At 33.2% G+C, this 18176-nt stretch overlaps 1 protein-coding gene and 1 pseudogene across 3 annotated transcripts; one reads left to right on the top strand and one right to left on the bottom strand.

Moving 5' to 3' along the window:
- Positions 1-3719: 3719 nt before the first annotated feature.
- On the top strand, positions 3720-11682 carry LOC130802765 (CDP-diacylglycerol--inositol 3-phosphatidyltransferase 1-like). Of its 3 annotated transcripts, XM_057666825.1 has the most exons (12): positions 3727-3971; positions 7291-7409; positions 7539-7623; positions 7729-7778; positions 8024-8063; positions 9258-9302; positions 9394-9459; positions 9541-9655; positions 9741-9797; positions 9925-10023; positions 11000-11081; positions 11363-11682. In XM_057666825.1, exons 2-11 carry the CDS (start codon positions 7349-7351, stop codon positions 11075-11077), a joined length of 696 nt encoding a protein of 231 aa, XP_057522808.1. In that variant the 5' UTR covers positions 3727-3971; positions 7291-7348; the 3' UTR covers positions 11078-11081; positions 11363-11682. The 3 variants fall into 3 exon arrangements, with proteins under 3 accessions (XP_057522809.1, XP_057522808.1, XP_057522810.1); XM_057666826.1 differs by lacking the exon at positions 11000-11081 and having other exon boundaries at positions 3720-3971; XM_057666827.1 differs by lacking the exons at positions 3727-3971; positions 7539-7623 and having other exon boundaries at positions 7657-7778; positions 11000-11682.
- A 115-nt stretch (positions 11683-11797) lies between these two features.
- LOC130802768 (uncharacterized) lies at positions 11798-18168 on the bottom strand (annotated as a pseudogene).
- Between the last annotated feature and the right edge of the window lie 8 nt (positions 18169-18176).

The following is an 18176-nucleotide window of genomic DNA, read 5'->3' as shown; positions in this document are numbered from 1 at the left end:
GTTTGGATAATCAAATTTGAAGGGGTGATATAGAAGGAGGGGATTTAACAGGATTAATCTGAATGTTATTCATATCCAAATATATCTTCAAAAGTAAAATTTGAAAATAAAATAATTTTTTCTTCTCCTTCCTTAAATAAACTAGAGCACTTTTTCGTATCAACCTCTGTTCGTTTCATTTCCTTTCTTCCTGTTCTATTCCCTTCCTTCCTGTTCTATTCCCTTCTTTTCATTTTACTCCTAAAAGTGTGCTTGGATAATATTTTAAAAAAGAAGGGAACGAAGTGGAGTGGAGGGGAGGGGAGTGAAGGGAAGGGAAAAAATTAAAGAGAATAAAATATTGTAAGTTTTAATTGTTTCAATGTTAAAAGAATTTGTTCATTTAGTGTAAAATATAAGATACTTTCCCTTTAATTCTTTTCCCTCTATTTTTCCCCTCTTCTTTTGATATCCACAACAACAACAACAACAAAAACAACAATGTCATAGTCTTTAGCCCAAAGATTTGGGCCAACTACATGAATCAATATATCAGTTTATTCGATAGTCGTTCATATGGATTCTTGTTCTCCATTCATTTCAATTTTCTACCATCTTAATTTGTAAGTTATCATTTTCCTCTCCTATCCTCCAAGTCATCTTTGGTTTTCCTTACTCTCTTTTTTAGATTCTGAGCTCTAACTTTCGAATTTTTTTAACATTTGCTAATACCCCATCTTTGGATATACTCAAATCATCTTAAACAATTCTCATTCATTTCTCTTAATATTTGCAGCTCCTAAACCCTTTCTTATATCTTTGTTTGGAATTCAATCCCTCAAGGTACGCTCACTCATTCATCAAAGCAATTTGCATTTTCGCTATTCTCATCTTCATACTATGATCATTTCTAAAAGTTTAACATTATGATCCATATAGTAGAGTTGGTTCAATGGTCATTCGATAAAACTTGACCTTTATATTTGAAGGCAAACCTTTATCACATAATATATTAGTAGCTGCTCTTCATTTTTGCCACCCACACTCAATTTAGTATTATACCTTGTTGGATGTCCTTACTACATACTCTGAAATATGTACTCGAAGTATTTAAAGCATCCATTTGTAGCAATTTCTTTCTCTTCTAGCTTTATAATGATTCTCAATATCGCGTTTGTGCTAAAATTACACTCTATATACCTTGTCTTACTCCGACTTAATTTGAAACCTTGTGATTTCTCTCCTTTTAATATCTTAATGAGAGCTATTCCCATACTTTTCTTTTTCTCTATTTTCTTTCACTCAAATATAATGTAAATTCTCATCTAAACAAAGCATAAAATTTTTTCGTTGCTAACCACATCCTCCATTTTTGTTTGATATATGCACACTTTTCTTTTTTTTTTTTTTTTTTTTTTTGCATACTTCTATTTACCCTACTTGCAAAGTATACCCATTAGAAGTCATATGGTAACAATTGGTTTTTAATATTTTTAAAACTAAATGTAAATCCCTTTTCAACTATTCATTTCTTCGAATAACATTTTAATTTAGGGTGTCAATTGAAAATTTTATCTTTTTATCATGGTAATACTAAAGGCAAAAACTATAATCATGGCAAAAATAATTAGCAATGGTCTTGTACATAGATTTAATGTCTCTAACTATTTTATTGCTAGTCAATTAATTGTTGATCCTGAAATTTTAAATTTGCGACACGTTTTCTTAGGCCTATCACAACTTCTTTTCCATCAATCATTTTAGTGAATTCGATATTTCTTTGCACATATTGAAACCATATTAATCTACTTTCTCGCATTTTTACGGAAATTGGTGCAATCTATACTTTTTTTCTTAAAATCTAGTTTTTAATGATATCCATTTTTGTGATTCCACACATACTAGAAATATAATTAAATTGTTTTTTTTTTGAACTTTTTTAACATCAAGAGGAAATATCTCCAACAAACACGCACAATGAGAAAATGAAATCCACTATAATATAGGTTTGGTATTATTGGGATTTATTCAATTATTAGAGGCTAAAATGTAACAAAAGCGTTGAGATGGCCGAGTTGGTCTAAGGCGTGGGTTCAAATCCCACTCTCAACAATTTCACTTTTTTTTTTTTTTTCTCAAATTATTTTAATTGCTTTAATTTCATTAATTGTTTGTGTGGCAGCCTTAATATTGTTTAAATAATGTATGTTTTACATTTTTAGTATATGTATAAAAATATATTTTACTTCTATTCACAATCTAAGATATATATCATTTTTGACTTGTCCAAACACTCAAATTATCGGATGTAAATCTCTAGCTAGCTGTAATTTGCCTATTGATTGATAAGCATTTAGAATGAGGATGAATTTATTTGATTGGGTTGATGGGAAAAATTATTAAAGACTTATTCATAATGATAATAATAACATAAATAATAATCATTTCCGGTGTTAAAAAAATCTTACCATTTTATCAAGCATACTAATCACCTTGAATGTGGTTGGACTTTAAGATTTACAACAATATTCGGTTTGTATTGGAATTAAATTAAAATTTAATACTACTTCTGTTTTTTTATTATAGCTGCACTTTACTTTATGCGAAAGCTTTTTGAGTGAAATGTAGCAATTAATAAAAAAAAAAAAAAAAGACCTTAACCTTTCAAGTTAAACTACCAAGATCAACAAACAATATACGTAGACGGCTTATCGTTCACATTCCTTAATTATGGAACACATCAACCATGGTGATAAAGAGCCAAATATTCATCATATACTCGTTTTCTTGTCTTTTTATTTTCTCTTCTCATAATCGAATATCCATTGTCAGAGATCAAAGGATCATGAAACACCACTCAAAAGAAAGGCAATTCATTATTAACAAATTTTAGGCAATATGATCCCATCTATAATCTATCTATAATGACTAGTTACAAATATTTCAAAACAAAAATAATACTTCCTCCGTTTTATGTTAGTCGTAATATTGGTAAAAATAACTCTATTTATTTATCACTCTTAATTTATGATTAATTTTTAATCTATAGGTTAAAATATAGTCAAGTGAGATCTTGTTTGATTTGTCTCATTGCAAAGATTATTAATATTTAATTTTTATAATTTTTTATTATACATAATTAGAGATATTAAAGATTGAATTAGTGCATTGAACTGCATGAAAAAGCAAACATTACAAGTAAATTAACATAGAGGAAGTACTCCTTCCAATTCTAGATAGTAGGTGAAATGTAATTTTAAGGGTAAATTGGTAAAAAAAAATGGATACATTTTAAAATTAAAGTGAAATTTTAAGGATAAATTGATAAAAAATAGGTACTATAAATTAAATTGAGAAACTTAAGGTGAACTTACAAAAAAAAAAAATATTTCCTTTAAATTAAAAAAGTATGAATAGATGAGTTTGATTCTCGCGAGCCTTCTATTCTCTTGAACTCATCAAAGATAAAAGAAACACTTCCTCCGTTCTAAAAATACTTGCACCAAACACATTTTTGCGCAATGCAACGTTTTGTCGGATTGTTTATATCACACATAACTAAAAATTATAAAAGTTGATATTATGAAAATATGCAATGAGACGAATAAAACAAAATCTTACATAACTATATTTTTCTCGTAATATATCCGAAATATGTAAATTACCATAGAGTAATAAATAGTGTAATATTTGATTTGGTGCAATTAAAATGGACCCAAGAAGTATGTAATCTAAACAAAGCATAAAATTCAATCAAACTTTGAGCTTCCATCGAATCAAAAAAGTGAAGATTCTTAAAAATCATATAAAAGCACGTGATTAACCAGTAATTTTAAAAATTAGAAAGAATAAAGCACAAAACATAAAAAGCAAGTTGCATATTTGGAGTATTCTCTCAATAATTCTGGGTGCTACCGAATCCTGCAATCGCAACGAAGATAGTCGCCGGTCTTCTTGGAGCTGCCCAATTTGCTGGTGCTCACTGCTTACTGGTAAACTTTTTTTTTCTTTTTTTTTTTGTAAAACCTATTTTTTTTTATTAACTCGATCTTAGATTTCAATCTTAACATTTGCTTCATTTTTTTCTTGAATTTGTCTAATATTGTTACATAATTAACTGGGGTTTCTATTGGATTCTTGGTTTTTGATGTTGATTTGGTGGATTACATGTGGGTATTTTTTTTTGTTTTGTTTTGTCTTGATGGATGTATCGATGGGTGGGTGAGTGGATCATGAATGGCAGAATGGGAATGGTTGTTTCAACATTTGTACGGTGTGGTTTAAGGTGTTTGGGAATTGAGATAGGTAATGTTTCTAATTGGAATTCGTTAGATGGGTACTTGCAGAAATAAGTTTTGATTAAGAGTTTGAATATTAATTTTGGTCATCTATTGGGATTGTTTAAAGCCTTGACTTGCCTACATGAATAGTGTACACTATGGCCTTATGGGCGTGTAGTGTGTTTGGCATCACGTTTTGGTTGACTTTGACTTTTGTCGTATTTTAGTATTTTAGTTAATGACTTTTAAGTCGGTTGAAAATGTTATCTTTTAAAAAGGAAAAAGCTAGCTTTTTGTCTTTTGAGTTTTAATGCACTTTTTTTCGATAAACTACCAACTATTAAATTTTACGCAACATTTTCACAACAGCTATCAACTTAACAACTAGCAAATAAAGCCAATACTTGTCAAATTAGCCAACTGCTGACGCTATGTATTGTTCATTGTGCCATCATTAGACTATTGTTGAAGTGTTGGGTTTTGAGTTAGCAAAGTTTACAAGCCACAAAATTTGGTAGGGATTTTGAGTCAATGTGGAGAACTTTCTCACCTGAGTGGATCTTTGTGGTTTCCAACAAGACAAATTTTTATAGTCGGGGAATGATGATTTTGAAGCTTATTGGGATTTGAAAGTTGAAGGCATGTGGAAGTACTCCTAGGCTCCTTCTATCTTAACGAGTGATGCAATTAGTAGTGTGAATCTTTCCCACCACGAGAAGCTTTGGCGTGGCATATGATATGAGTGGTGGAGATCGTAGAGTGACTTCTGACAGTGGCGGTGTGATAAGTATTAGATGAGGAAGGATTGAGGCTTGAGGCCTTTCATGGGAATGATATTGTTCATGTTAGAAGGGGTAGTTGAAGACAAAAGTAGATTTTGTTGCCTTCCTAAACTTCTTCAGGCCTTGGTTGTTCTGGTGTATCATTAAATTTACCATGTGATCATCCTTTCAAATGCTTAATTGCTGAAGTATGTGCTCACATACATTTTATATTCTTAGTTGATCATACTTCATATTTCAAATTCAAAACATTTTTCTACCATATATCCAAATTGATTTTCAATTAATCGAACTGAGTATGAAACATAACTCATTACACCCAATGAAAGCACAACTCCTAAGTCCCAACCAATTGTCATCCTTCACAATTTCCTCATCAGAATTTTTCAAGAGCTGACACCTCGTGATATCTCCTTTACTTGTTTTTTACTTAAATCAAATTCTCACAGTTGGTATAAAGCCAATTATTGTGGACTAGGCAAACCTAGGTTTTGGGTAGAACCTTACAAAGAGTAAACCAAGCAACTTATATGTACAAAAATTCAAACTACCCATGAGGATGCTTTCTCAATGGACATATTTGCAAATACACACAATCCTATTTTGAGGAAAAAACAATATTACTTCTATTTTCATTAAACATTAGTCCCTAAAAAATCAATAATACCCATGCCACGCTCTTATAGTATTACTATTCAAGAAAGCTCATTATCCTAATTCAATTTCAAATTACAATTCTAAGAACGATTTGGTTCACAATATGGAAATGGAAAGAAAGCCCTACTAAAAAATTTTTTGTTCAATCTATTAAGGTTTCATTGATTTCATAGCCATCTGTCTAGTGGCAAAACATGGACAAATTGTTTGGAGGACAAGATCAAATTAGAAAATTTTAATTTATGAAAACATGGGAGCAATAATTACAAAAACTATTATATACAAGTTTGTACTTGAAATAAAATGAAACATTAAAACAATTCGGAACATCGTCATTTTTTCCAAGTACTAAAATTCATTGCATTAGTCCCACTATTTCATTTGATAGTATTTTATTTTAATTAGGTTTGATATTGAACTAAAAGAATTAAAGATAGCCTTTAATGGAATGGATTTGAAGCCATTACAAGGTTATGAGACTTTGTCCCATATCAGTTGTATGGGCAACTAATGTGGGGTTTATAGAGTAAATGAGCTCTTTTACCTGCTAGGCTAGTGTTTTGGGTGAGTTCTCTCGCTTGTTCTATAACATATCCCTTTAGAGAAGTTGTGATCTTGCACTATGAAATCACATATTAAGAGAAATATAAAGAAAGAAAATTAAAGGCATGTATGAAAGGAGTTAGGAACAAAGCGACATTAACTCCATGGTCACTAATATATGTATTTCGTTATGAAAATGAAACTACTAAAAATGTATCTCAAACGGTATGGAAACGCAATTCGACCCATGTTTATTGTTTTGTAGCTACATTAACACCATGGTCACATCTTCACATTTTGTCACGGCAAACTGTATGTTGGTATCTCAAACATCATAAGTGAGACCCATCCTTTACTTCCACTCTCTATTTATACTTGTATTTCCTTCCCCCACCCTCCATCTCTCTAATTGTGCTCTCTCTCTCACCATCACTTCTCTTTGTAGTTGCTATCTCATCTCAATTTCTGTACAACTAGATAAGGTGTGCTAAATTCATGTTTTTGATTGTGAAAATTGTTGTTCTCATATTGGAGACCTTCATGGAGACTGAAGGATTGTTCAACCCTATCTATGTCCCTTTTCTGCCTATATTTAAAGAAGTAATATAGTATATTAGACTTGTTCACTTGAGATAGGGTTTAGGAGTGTCACACTATTCACTTCCATAAAAACGTGAATTTCAGTTCCATATTAGGGCATGCCCCTCCCAATTTTTCTGTCATCTTAAATGGGGCGTTACCCTGCTTATTATTAGTGACGTATAAGAAATGAAGTTAAATTTTTCTTTGTTTTTCTACATTCTAAAAATCAAATTAAATCCTAATTCATCTTCATTGTGATCTTATTTTGAAAAATGACTAATCAAATTAAATCCTAATGCATTAGCCAAGTCAATGTTTTGAAAAATGCATTTGGAACGAGTGGTTTTGTTCTGTAGTATATTGTTGGAAGAGTCTGCTTTTTATTTTTGATTTGTTTTCTGCCTAAGGTTTTATAATATGCATCAATAATTGACCTGGTTTTATGAATGTATATCTATTTTTTGCAGATATCCAAAGATAGTTCCTACAATTTGTAGAACATACCGTATTATTTTGTAGAAAAGGATGTCCGACAGAACAAAGCCGAAGATGTTGACTATATATCTCTATGTGCCTAACATTATTGGTGAGTCTGACTTATAGTATTGTCCTCCTGAAGAGGTCAGGCTTACAATGTCCTCTGTTCAATAAAGGAATTTGAGTAGGATGTGCTATGTTTTTCATGTTTTGCATTAATTCTATATATGGTATGCAGGATACATTAGAGTTCTTATGAATTGCTTAGCATTTGCAATATGCTTTTCTCATAAAGGCATTTTCTCAATTCTGTACTTTGTAAGGTAATTACCATTTACCTCTTACTCTCAGTACAGATGCATGATGAGTTCAATTTTCGATGTGTTGATTGGATCTTGGGTGCTAAATTTTACCACATGTGGTTGCAGCTTTGTATGTGATGGTATAGATGGCTGGTTTGCTCGTAAACTTAATCAAGGTATTTTACTCTTACTATTTTTATAGCTGAGAGTGATTTGAAATAGGTTCAAGTTGAAAGAGCCCCAAATATATTTAAATTTGGATGTTTTTCTGTCTTGTTAATAAAGGAATCATTTCAAAACCCTTTCAAAAAGAACATTAAGTGGAACTCGAATTTTTCTATGTGCTTAACTTTAAGATATCTAACACTAATAAGTTACTTCAGATCTCATATCTCTGACTTCATGCCCATTGTCTCTCCAGTATCAACATTTGGTGCTGTCTTGGACATGGTGACGGATAGGTTAGTGTTCTTTCTCTTTTTCTCTTTACCGATAATTCCCTCTTCCGTTCTAATTGATTTGTTCACCATGTTTTTTAAATAGTCTTACCTAGTTAGCTTTTATGGAAATGCTGTCGTTCTTAATTCCATCACAAAACTTTTTTTAGCAATCTGTTTTGCCTTAGCCTATTTCTTTGAATTTCATGAAGCTGTGATCTGAGTCATGCCGTGAATACCCGATTGAGTGCTTTGAACTCGGATGCATTGAAACTCTGAGTAAGGTCACGTTTCCCATTTATGGAGCTTAGAAACTCATAATTTTGAGGTAACTCCAGGGAAAATGTATCCTTTAAATGATAGCCAACTTTTTCTTCTTCATGGCTTTTAATATCACAAAATGACCTGTCCTTATCAAAATCTTTTCAAATAACGCAAACAAGCTGTTATGATTAAATTACTAGCTTACTGCAGTAACAAGAAAAAAAGAAGCGGAAGAAGAAGAAATTAGTAGCAGAGAAAAAGAAAAGAAGAGAGATAGAAAGAGAAAAAAGGTGGTATGCTTATATTATGATAATAGAGAGCAATGTACTCCCCTGAGCTCTTTGAGTGGCCCAGTAACTCCCACAAGGTACTACAAAATGGTACTGCAAGCCCCCCTGGATCTTCCTCCCCTTAGGCTATTTAAAGCAAGTACAGTATTCTAGAAAGCACTCAAAAAAGTACAGCTCAGCATTCATATAACAGAAAGATTCTTTCCAAAACAGAATGACAGCCTGTAAGCTTCTAATGTCTCTCCCTCCTGGTGTATGTGTGATGTATTATGGGCCTTGATGCAGCTGGGTCCATGACACTAGCTTTGGTGCTTACGGGGTTTTTTTATGCCGGAGAGGTGCATTGGAGGTCCCTTTAATGTTTCTTGTCTCTTCTCAGAGACTTTGTTTTATCAATAATATTTCCCAATTTTCAAAAAAAAAAAAAAAAAAAAAAGCTTTGGTACCTCTGTATTGACCTTTTTTTCTAACATTTAACAAAACCATGTTAGATTTCATAAAAAAAGTTTTAGATTATTGCTTATCGTTTGTGTTTGCACATTTTCTTTTTCAATGAATTTTGGGTTTCCTTGTTTACCTTTCCTGTTCCCTTGTTCAACATTTATCGATGGAAAAGTTATTTTAATGCATTTATCACTTATGTTCAATAATTTGGCAATTACAGGATTAGTACTGCTTGTCTTTTAGTCATACTGTCCCAAATATATAGGTAACTTTCAAATTCCTCTCTTGTTTCATACTTTTTTGTGCTAGTTCATTGCATTGTGCATACGATTGACATGATCCGTATCTGTTTGTAGTCCTGGTTTGGTCTTCTTATCATTGCTTGCGTTGGACATTGCAAGCCATTGGTTCCAAATGTATAGGTAATTTCAACTACCTGTTCAGCACTCCTTCTGAAGTATTTTCCTGTAGTTTTGATTAACTTCATCTATTACTTGCTGCAGTACTTTTTTGTCAGGCAAATCTAGCCATAAAGATGTGAAAGATAGCTCTAGCTGGCTGTTCAGGTTATATTATGGAAACAGAATGTTCATGGCATTCTGTTGTGTCTCATGTGAGGTACCGAGAATATTTTTTGCTTGTCAATTGCTGAAGTTTGATACAGCTCTATTTTTTACGCTAATAATGCTGAATAACCCTACAGGTTCTATACATAATCCTTTTTCTGCTAGCAAAGAGACAAAGTGAAGATTTAATTGATGTAAGTTGTTACAAATTATTCCTTTTATAAAACAAGGACAAATTCTGATATGTTCAGCTATTAAACCATGATATTGCACATGTTTGTGAAAATCCCTTGGTCTAACACAAGTGCTTGCTCTCCATAGGTTCTAGTTTCTTCTGGAAGACAAAGCTTGGCTCTTTTTATCTTAATAGTTCTAGCTCTGTTTGGATGGGCAGTTAAGCAAACAATCAATGTAATACAGGTAATTACTTTCCCTGGATTGTATAAGCCCTCATTTTCACTCCTGAAACCATAGTGCAAAAACAAGGCCGTATCATATCGTATTTGCCGTATCGTAAAGGTTTACAAACTTACCGAACCGATATTACCGGTATCGTAAAGGTATAAAAAATGCATTTTAGGCTGTTTAAAGCGATAATTTCGTGGTTTGGGCCGAAATTTGACGATACGATAGCCGCATCACCCATTACCGTATTACCGTATCCATTACCGCAACCGTGACTGTTTTCATATTTTTGCACCATGCCTGTAACCAAGTTATTACATTATTGCCTCAGTACAATCCACTACCCCACGTTTCATCACCTCAGCCGTTAAGTGACTCCCACTAGGAGAGTTTGAGGGTTGGATGTATGTAACATTACCTTTTAAAAACAAAGAGGTTGTTTCCTATTGACCCATAATAGCAAACATCATTCGGAACTTCACTTAAACCAAAGATGAAAGAACTCTAAAGCTTTAGATCCATAAAGAATAGACAGAACTTCATTGGCTCTGTAAACTTTCAAAATTGGATCGGTAGGCCAAATGCTTACGACTCTTTTACCAAAAATTTGTGGCTGACTAATCGTTGAGTGCTCTTTCTGAATATAGGACATCTTTACGTACTCTTCTATGGGTAAAATGCCGCCAAAGACAGACGTATATAATTTTCTTATTCGAAGTGCCAGGCAGAATAACAGAGCTTCTTATATGCTTAAAACACATTTCACTCAACTTATCATCACAATCTGTTGTCTACGTTTATTTGCAAATTGCAGCTCACTTTCTTTAATGAAATTGGTATCTAATGCTCGAAATAATATGTTTCACCCTTTCTTGACGCTTTCACATAGGCATACCATACCTAGTTAACTTTTCGGTGTGTGTATTTGCAACTAAAACGGCACTTTTCTTGCTCATGTCCGAAACCCTGATCTTATTCGTCGTGTTTCCAGCTAAAGACCGCAGCTGATGCATGCGTTCTGCACGACATAAACAGAAAGCAGAAGCAGAAGCAGAAGCAGAAGCAGTAAATTGGTACTGTTTTTAAGCACAACGATTATAAGGCATTGCTCACCACATCAACGAACCTGCTAGATATTTCCTTCTAAAGGCATGCTTGAATTGGAGATAAACGTTAAAATGAGGAAACCACGTCAACTGAAAAATTTAAGCTACTTTGAGTAGAAATCAAAGGATATGGTTGTTGGCTTGTCGCAAACGGGAAAAATGCTTTTATTTCAACTCAACTTAAATTTTTAGTCGGACGTCATTTTCCCATCGAGTATTTACCGCTAATCCAAGCTCGCTCTACTCAGGAATGCTCAAACAGTTTCTCTCGGCATGGCTGATGCAGCATCCAAGACTAGCCCTGATGAGTGTGTATTTGTGGACAGGACATCGGTTAGTTTGATGCTAATTTAATGTATTTATGTTTATTTTTGCTTTGGTCTAAGTATGTTTTATTTCAAAGCTTGATTGGTAGGTTGCAATGAACATATTACGTTAGATTTGATCGTCTTGTTCTAAAAAGATTGTGACGCTTTCCCTCTCCTACGAACGATTTCTTACTCTTGTACTAGTTTACTGCTTAGAATTTGCTGAATTTTACAAGCTTTTGACGTGATTCACCAGTTAATTCGTTTTTTGATTTGCGATTCGCTTAAAATGACCCTAAAATAGCCCAAATCCAACCATAATTTGCCTTTTTGATTCGCGATTCATAAGGAGATTAGTAAATCATGTGACAATGCTTTTCTTACGTCGAGTCTCGAGTCTCGAGTCTCTCAAGTCTCTCGAGTCTCTAATTTCTCGACTCTCGAGTGTACCACTCAAAAGTCCGTTGCAATTAAAAGTAGAATCATACATCATGAATTGTTGCTGTTGTCTGTACGACGGTAGAAACATAGAATCATACATCATGAAAAAACAGAAGGCTTTTATGAGCTTACAAGATGATTTTAAGAATCACACACAACTTAAGTTCTTTACATGTTCCTGTTGTGTGTACGATGCGGATGCCTTGAACCACGCGAGCCTAGGTAAAGACTTACCGATCTTCTTAACCCAATACTTCACAGTTTCTACTAGTTGTAAGTAAAGAGGGATATACGACAGCATAAAAACACAGATGGGGAAGAATGCAACTGCATATAACGCGAATTTAGTCCATCTCTCTCGGTTATTCACCATTAGAAGAATCGTTGCTGCGAAGGCGGTCATCATCATCGACACTGACACAAACAAAAGTGAAAACCCGAGTAACAGTTTCTGTGGAAGCGACCTTCGAAAGTCTTTTAGTTGATAAGGTGATGTGAGGATCGCGAGGAAAACAACTACGGCTGTTAATGCAAATCCAAGGGAAAGAACATCGGTTATGGTGAAAACTAAGAAGAACGGGTTCTCCAAAAGGACGGGAACTCCTGTGCTTTGATTTGGTCCTCCTGGTACGGTGTATGCAGCAGCGAAAGCGACTGTTGCGATCAGGATTATAACTACGGTGCTATGTTCTGCTGTTCGTTTTAACCATTCTTTTGCTTCAACTCGGAGTTTTTCATTGTTCATGGCAAATAGTTCATCGGCAGTCACCATTTGGTCGTTCCGGTGATTCATCAAGTAACTCGGACACAAGGTTTCTAGGTACTGCATTTATACGAGTATTCAATTTCTTAGAAAAGTGGGAGCAAGTCGAACAACGAAACAAATGATATATAAATGTATCTAAGATTTGGTTAAGTTAAATTTTGACATAGTATTAGTAGCCTCATTGATAGAGTATGCTCCTCCGTCTCTTTGAATTTGCTCTTTAGAGGATGACACAAAGATTAGAAAAAAGAGAAAGTGGGCATTTAGTGAGATATTGTAAGTGGGATCATACCTTTAGTGGGGTAATTATAGATATTAATGTAAGAACGAGAAATAAAGTATAGGCTTTAGTGGGTTATTATAGATGAGACTAAGTTTAAAATTAATGATAGGAAAACTCAATAGAACAGACTAAAATAGTATATGAGGCGGAATCAGAGAACCAAGAAAGTATAAGATATCTTTGGATTTCAATCATTAGCTTAAACTTTTGATTTTGTTAATTACTTAAGATGATGTCAAAAGCTAACACTACAAAGGGTAATGAGTTCGTATCACATGATATCTAATATATAGTGCTATATATATGGAGGGTTTGTGCTATATCTATATTTCCAGCCTCAAAGAGCTCTCGTGTGAAGGAAGTTTGGAGCTTCAACCAATTAACTAATAGCTTACAATTTTGGTTTATTCATCTCTTAAAATCCACAGTTTGAACCAAATATATCCGAAGATTGAGATCCCTTGATACACCATCCATCTATCATATAAAGAAGATGCTTACCTCTAAGAGCCGCAAATCATCTGATAACTGCAATACAGGACTTTTCATCTTTGTACCAGGAAGAACTTCCCTGGGTATTCCAACCATATGCAAAACTGAGTTATTTTTGTTATCCACCGCCCCCAGTAATCCCCTAAGAGGCGATTCACCTCTTTCGACAAGCTTAAAAATCTTCAAGTTACGACACTTAATCGCAACATGCAGCACATTCTCTTGATCACGATTCAGATAATGCACGGCTTGAGGAAACTTGTGGAGTATCTCTTCAATAATCTAGATACAACCTTTCCTAGCCGCCAAAATTATTGGAGCTTCATCGCTGTAAGGAACACTAATTCTATAACTCGGCTCTCCTTTTTCTATGTCATAGTAATGATCATGTTGTTTTTTGTTGAAACTTGTCATCCTAGTTGATGACGAGCCTTCTTTTAGCTGATCTTCGCTCCAAGATTTAGATGAGCTATCTATTATCTCTCGACTCCATGGTTTGAACGAAGGAATAAGAGGTGATCGTTCTTCTCCGGACTCATCACCGAATATGGGAATGGCACCCATGATCACCGGAGTAAGCTCAGCGAGTGGCTCGTGGGTGTGCTTCCATGAAGTATCTTGTTTGATTAGAATCTTGGCTAGTTTTAGTGCATCTTCATGACCCCTTTTTATCTCTCTCACTTCTTCTATTAAGGGTAGTATCCAGCAAGATTTACCTTTGGAACAAACATGTACAAACTAAGGAGTTAATGATATGATGCACAATTTCACATATTAGGCCAGTTTGGCAAATATTTTCATTATTTTACTTTTTGATTATCTCTTGGCATAAAAGAGTTAACGTTACATTTTAATTGCATTATCATCATCATCATACCCAATGTCCCGTTTGGAAGCAGGGTCTGAATGAGGGGAGATAATAGACAATCCATACCCTTACTCCCTTCACAAGGAGGACATTTTAATTGCATAGACAAGTATTAGATCACAATAAATTTAAGCGACAACAAGGGTATAGTACGAGAGTTGAGTGTATGCAACTCCATCCTTACACTAACAAAAACATCATTATCATCATCGTATCCGGTGTATCCCTATAGGAATTTATGATTAGAATCTAAAGAGGAAAGGACGGCGATAACCCATATCAGTAAAAAATCGCATATTAGAGAAACATTCAACTTTTCTGGCTATAGATGTCACACCATGTCTTTTGTCAAATGGCATTTTTTTAATATATTATTAAAAAATAAGATGAGCTAATTGAAAACCTCAAGCTTTCTCTATTTTCCTACTACTATCGTTTTTTTACCATCCACATTCCTATAAATAGCCTCAATGTTGGAAAATAACTACATAACTCACTTGTGATCGCACGTGTAATCTCACATATACGAATTAAGATTGGCTACTCTTCTTATAACCAATTGATTTTAAGATGAAAATTTATCAAATTTATACGGTCAACTCTCTTTTTATACAAATTTTGTTAAGCTCTACAATAAATATTATCATTCACGTTTCAAAGATTTCTTTTTCTTTTGTCAAAATCTTAGATGAAAAATAAAAAAAGTGGAGAAAATAGTTGCATTGCGCTCTAATAATTGCCCTTGATCAAAATCTAACAATAAAACGTTCAAAAAAAATATGATTGTCCAACAAAGCTATTTAAACACGTGTTTAAGGATTCTTATATCAATTACCATTCTATCAGTCTACACTGTAATTAAAAAATTTATCGTTTCTACTTACTGGTTCTCATTATAAATGGAAGGACCTTTCCAAGTATGCATACATCTTTGTTGGTGTCTTGCTCATTGGTTGAGATCACTGCCCATAAAAAAGAAATATTTGTTATTTTTAAAATTTGACTTGAAATAATTTAATAAAATTCCGTGCAATTTCTAATAAAATTGAAATTAATTTCACTTTTTAGGAAGTTTGAGGAACTAAACATAATACTTTCTTTATCTCTTATAAACGTGAATTTTTTTGTTAAAATTAAGATAATTCAAATAAAAGATTAATGTAAAAATTATTGGACAAATTTAGCTTATTTAGGTACAAATAGATAAATAGGTGGTCAAATAATCTAATGTCATTATTTGGTAAATTAGCTGGTAAAAAAAGTTTGTAGTTACGAATTAACTAATTGACAATAACACGTTCCGGTTAGCGTGTTCAAAATCAATTGGTCAAATTAATAGATTTTATTAATTGGTCAAATCAATTATTCCAATTAAAATTATTAATTATTTGTCAAACAGTCCGATAACGATAACATTACATACGTAAGTAGACAATTTCCTTCAAGATCCCTAAGTTAGCTCCACTTTTGAATGCCGTTGGACTGCATGCAAGCATTTGAAGAGCCGTTAGCCCATTACCAGCTCGTGTTCCACATAGAGTTGGATATCTGTTCGCTATCATATAAGCCATATCTATACAAAAAAATATAAAATATAATTATTATTAGTATGAATTAAAAATTTTTTGGATGATAATCATTTTACGAATACAACAATAATAATGTTAAAGTTGTTATTCAAGTATTTATATAGGGTTGAATATATGAATTATGACTAAAATTCACATTATAAATAACAAAAATAAATCTCCATGATAACATTTCTTCTTGATTTATTGAAAAATTATAATCATTATTCATGATAACATAGTTGAATAATAAAGTATTTAATATATCGTACAACTTTAACGTAGCTCAAATTTTAAGTTGAAAAATAATAAATTTTCAGTTGTTATCTTCTCTAAATGTGATGCTCATATGACTCCCATTATTCAATTTATTTTCCTATACATTATTTCAAATAGAACTTTTTAATACCTTATGAAAAGTGGAGCAAAATACAAATCTAAATATATACAACGGAATGTAAATTTTTTGCTCGGGCTCTAAAAATATTCAAGATGGCTCTAGATCACAGATTCGAATTCCATTCATCCTTCACTTTTAGTAAATATTTAAGACTACTCTAAATCACATATTCGAGCCCCATTCATCCTTCATTTTTAATAAATATTCAAGATGACTCTAGATCACAGATTTGGATCCCATTCATCCTTCATTTTTATTAAAACATTCAACGCCACGTATAAGAATCATCTATGCTACATTAAAAACATAAATCATCACCATCATCATCGTACCCGGTATTTCCCGCTCATACAGACATGAACATGACTGAGAAAGGAAAGAAGACAACAATCCATATCCATAGAGAAGGATGCAGCCAAAAATTTCCTCGACTCGAGAAAAATCCACAGAATAATCGCCCGAAAAAGACATTCATGTAATCAAGAGAGTGATATGATTAAATCCAAGATAAACTCACCAAAATTTCTTGTAAGAATAGCCATATGAAGAATACTAGTACCATCATCCCTTTGAAAGAAGTGATCATACTCAAACTCTTGATGCCCTTCACAGAATTCATCAATCCTCTTAACCAAAAACTCAAAGATCTTCCTTCTTCCATATCGACTCGCTCGAAACACCGAAGTTTCACCAGATTTATTCCTCACTTGAAGTAATTCAGGCACTTTCTGCAACATTTTACTCACCAATTCAATACTTTTGTTTGAAGTAGAAGCATCATGAAGAACAGTATCTCTCCAAGCATTTGTTCTTTCAGCTAGTATACTTACTTGATTATCATCCAAATTATCAAACAAAATGTTAGCTAACTTGAATTTTTTTAAGTAACAGGATAAATGAAGAACAGTTGAATTGTTTATTGTGCAGTAATGTAATGCTTTTTCTGGGGTTTCTAAGCAAAGTTTGATTACTTCTTCATGGTTGTTTTTGATTAGAGCGCGGTATAGTTTTGTTTGTAGATCTTTATCTGCCATTGATGGTAGGCTGGGACTATGCGCGGAATTACTGGGTATGATGATGATGAAAATCCGAGAAAAGAATGGAATTGTAACATATTTATATAATGCTTAAAAGAATATTAATTAAATTACCATAAAATGCTTTTCTTTGATTATTTGGGTTGGTAATTTGAGAAGGGGAAGGATTAACAAATTGGGGTTTGGAAAAGAATAATTGTGTTTGATGATTAGTGAGGATGCTAGGCTTCTCCAACAATCTTGGAACTGCGTGTGTGATTCATAGAAGTACTAACAAAGAGTTGCTAATGAGCTTTCCTTGATGCTTATTGGCCCCTATTAGATTTTTTAACAAGTTAAAGCATTGAAAAGACTTGGGGATATGCCCCAAAAAGTTTTTAACTTTTTGCACAAGAGAATGAACACAAGTAGAACATTACAATGTAGTTATTTTTGATTTGGGTAGGTGGCAATTCGGTTCGGTTGAGATTTGGATTGATAGAATTTTGGGTTTAGTTTGAAGTCAATTGCGGTTAGTGTATGACGTGTCATCGTTGGTGTATTGATCTTTTAGGGTTCAAAAAGCTAATGAGCTCCATCTTAGGGTCCGTGAGGATATCAATGGAGTAGAGATGAATTATCAAAATGGACGCGTTGACAATCAAGGACTCACCTAAACAGATCCCTTGACAATCAACAAATCATCTAAACACATGCAAGACTTGGCAAGCCTTCTCTGAAAGCAAGAGAATACTATGTTGTAATGGAATGCATTTGAGACAATTAAAAAGGTTACCGGACTTTGTCCCACATTGATTGTATGGGCAATGTGGGTATTGAGTAAATGGAATCTCTTACCTACTATGCTAGCCTTTTAAATGAGTCATCTCGTTTGTTTAATAACAATGGTATCAAAGCCA

Source organism: Amaranthus tricolor, chromosome 16 (assembly GCF_026212465.1).
Source record: "Amaranthus tricolor cultivar Red isolate AtriRed21 chromosome 16, ASM2621246v1, whole genome shotgun sequence".
In the NCBI taxonomy this organism is placed as follows: domain Eukaryota; kingdom Viridiplantae; phylum Streptophyta; class Magnoliopsida; order Caryophyllales; family Amaranthaceae; genus Amaranthus; species Amaranthus tricolor.
The sequence above is the reverse complement of the archived record's forward strand: the minus strand, read 5'-3'. Positions and strand labels throughout refer to the sequence as shown.

Bases quoted from the DNA above. Each gene is read 5' to 3' on its own strand.
- LOC130802765 (XM_057666825.1), top strand. From the start codon at position 7,349: ATGTCCGACAGAACAAAGCCGAAGATGTTGACTATATATCTCTATGTG. The intron at 9,460-9,540 runs GTAATTTCAACT...TACTTGCTGCAG, and splicing joins CATTGGTTCCAAATGTATAG to TACTTTTTTGTCAGGCAAAT. The intron at 9,798-9,924 runs GTAAGTTGTTAC...TGCTCTCCATAG, and splicing joins AAAGTGAAGATTTAATTGAT to GTTCTAGTTTCTTCTGGAAG.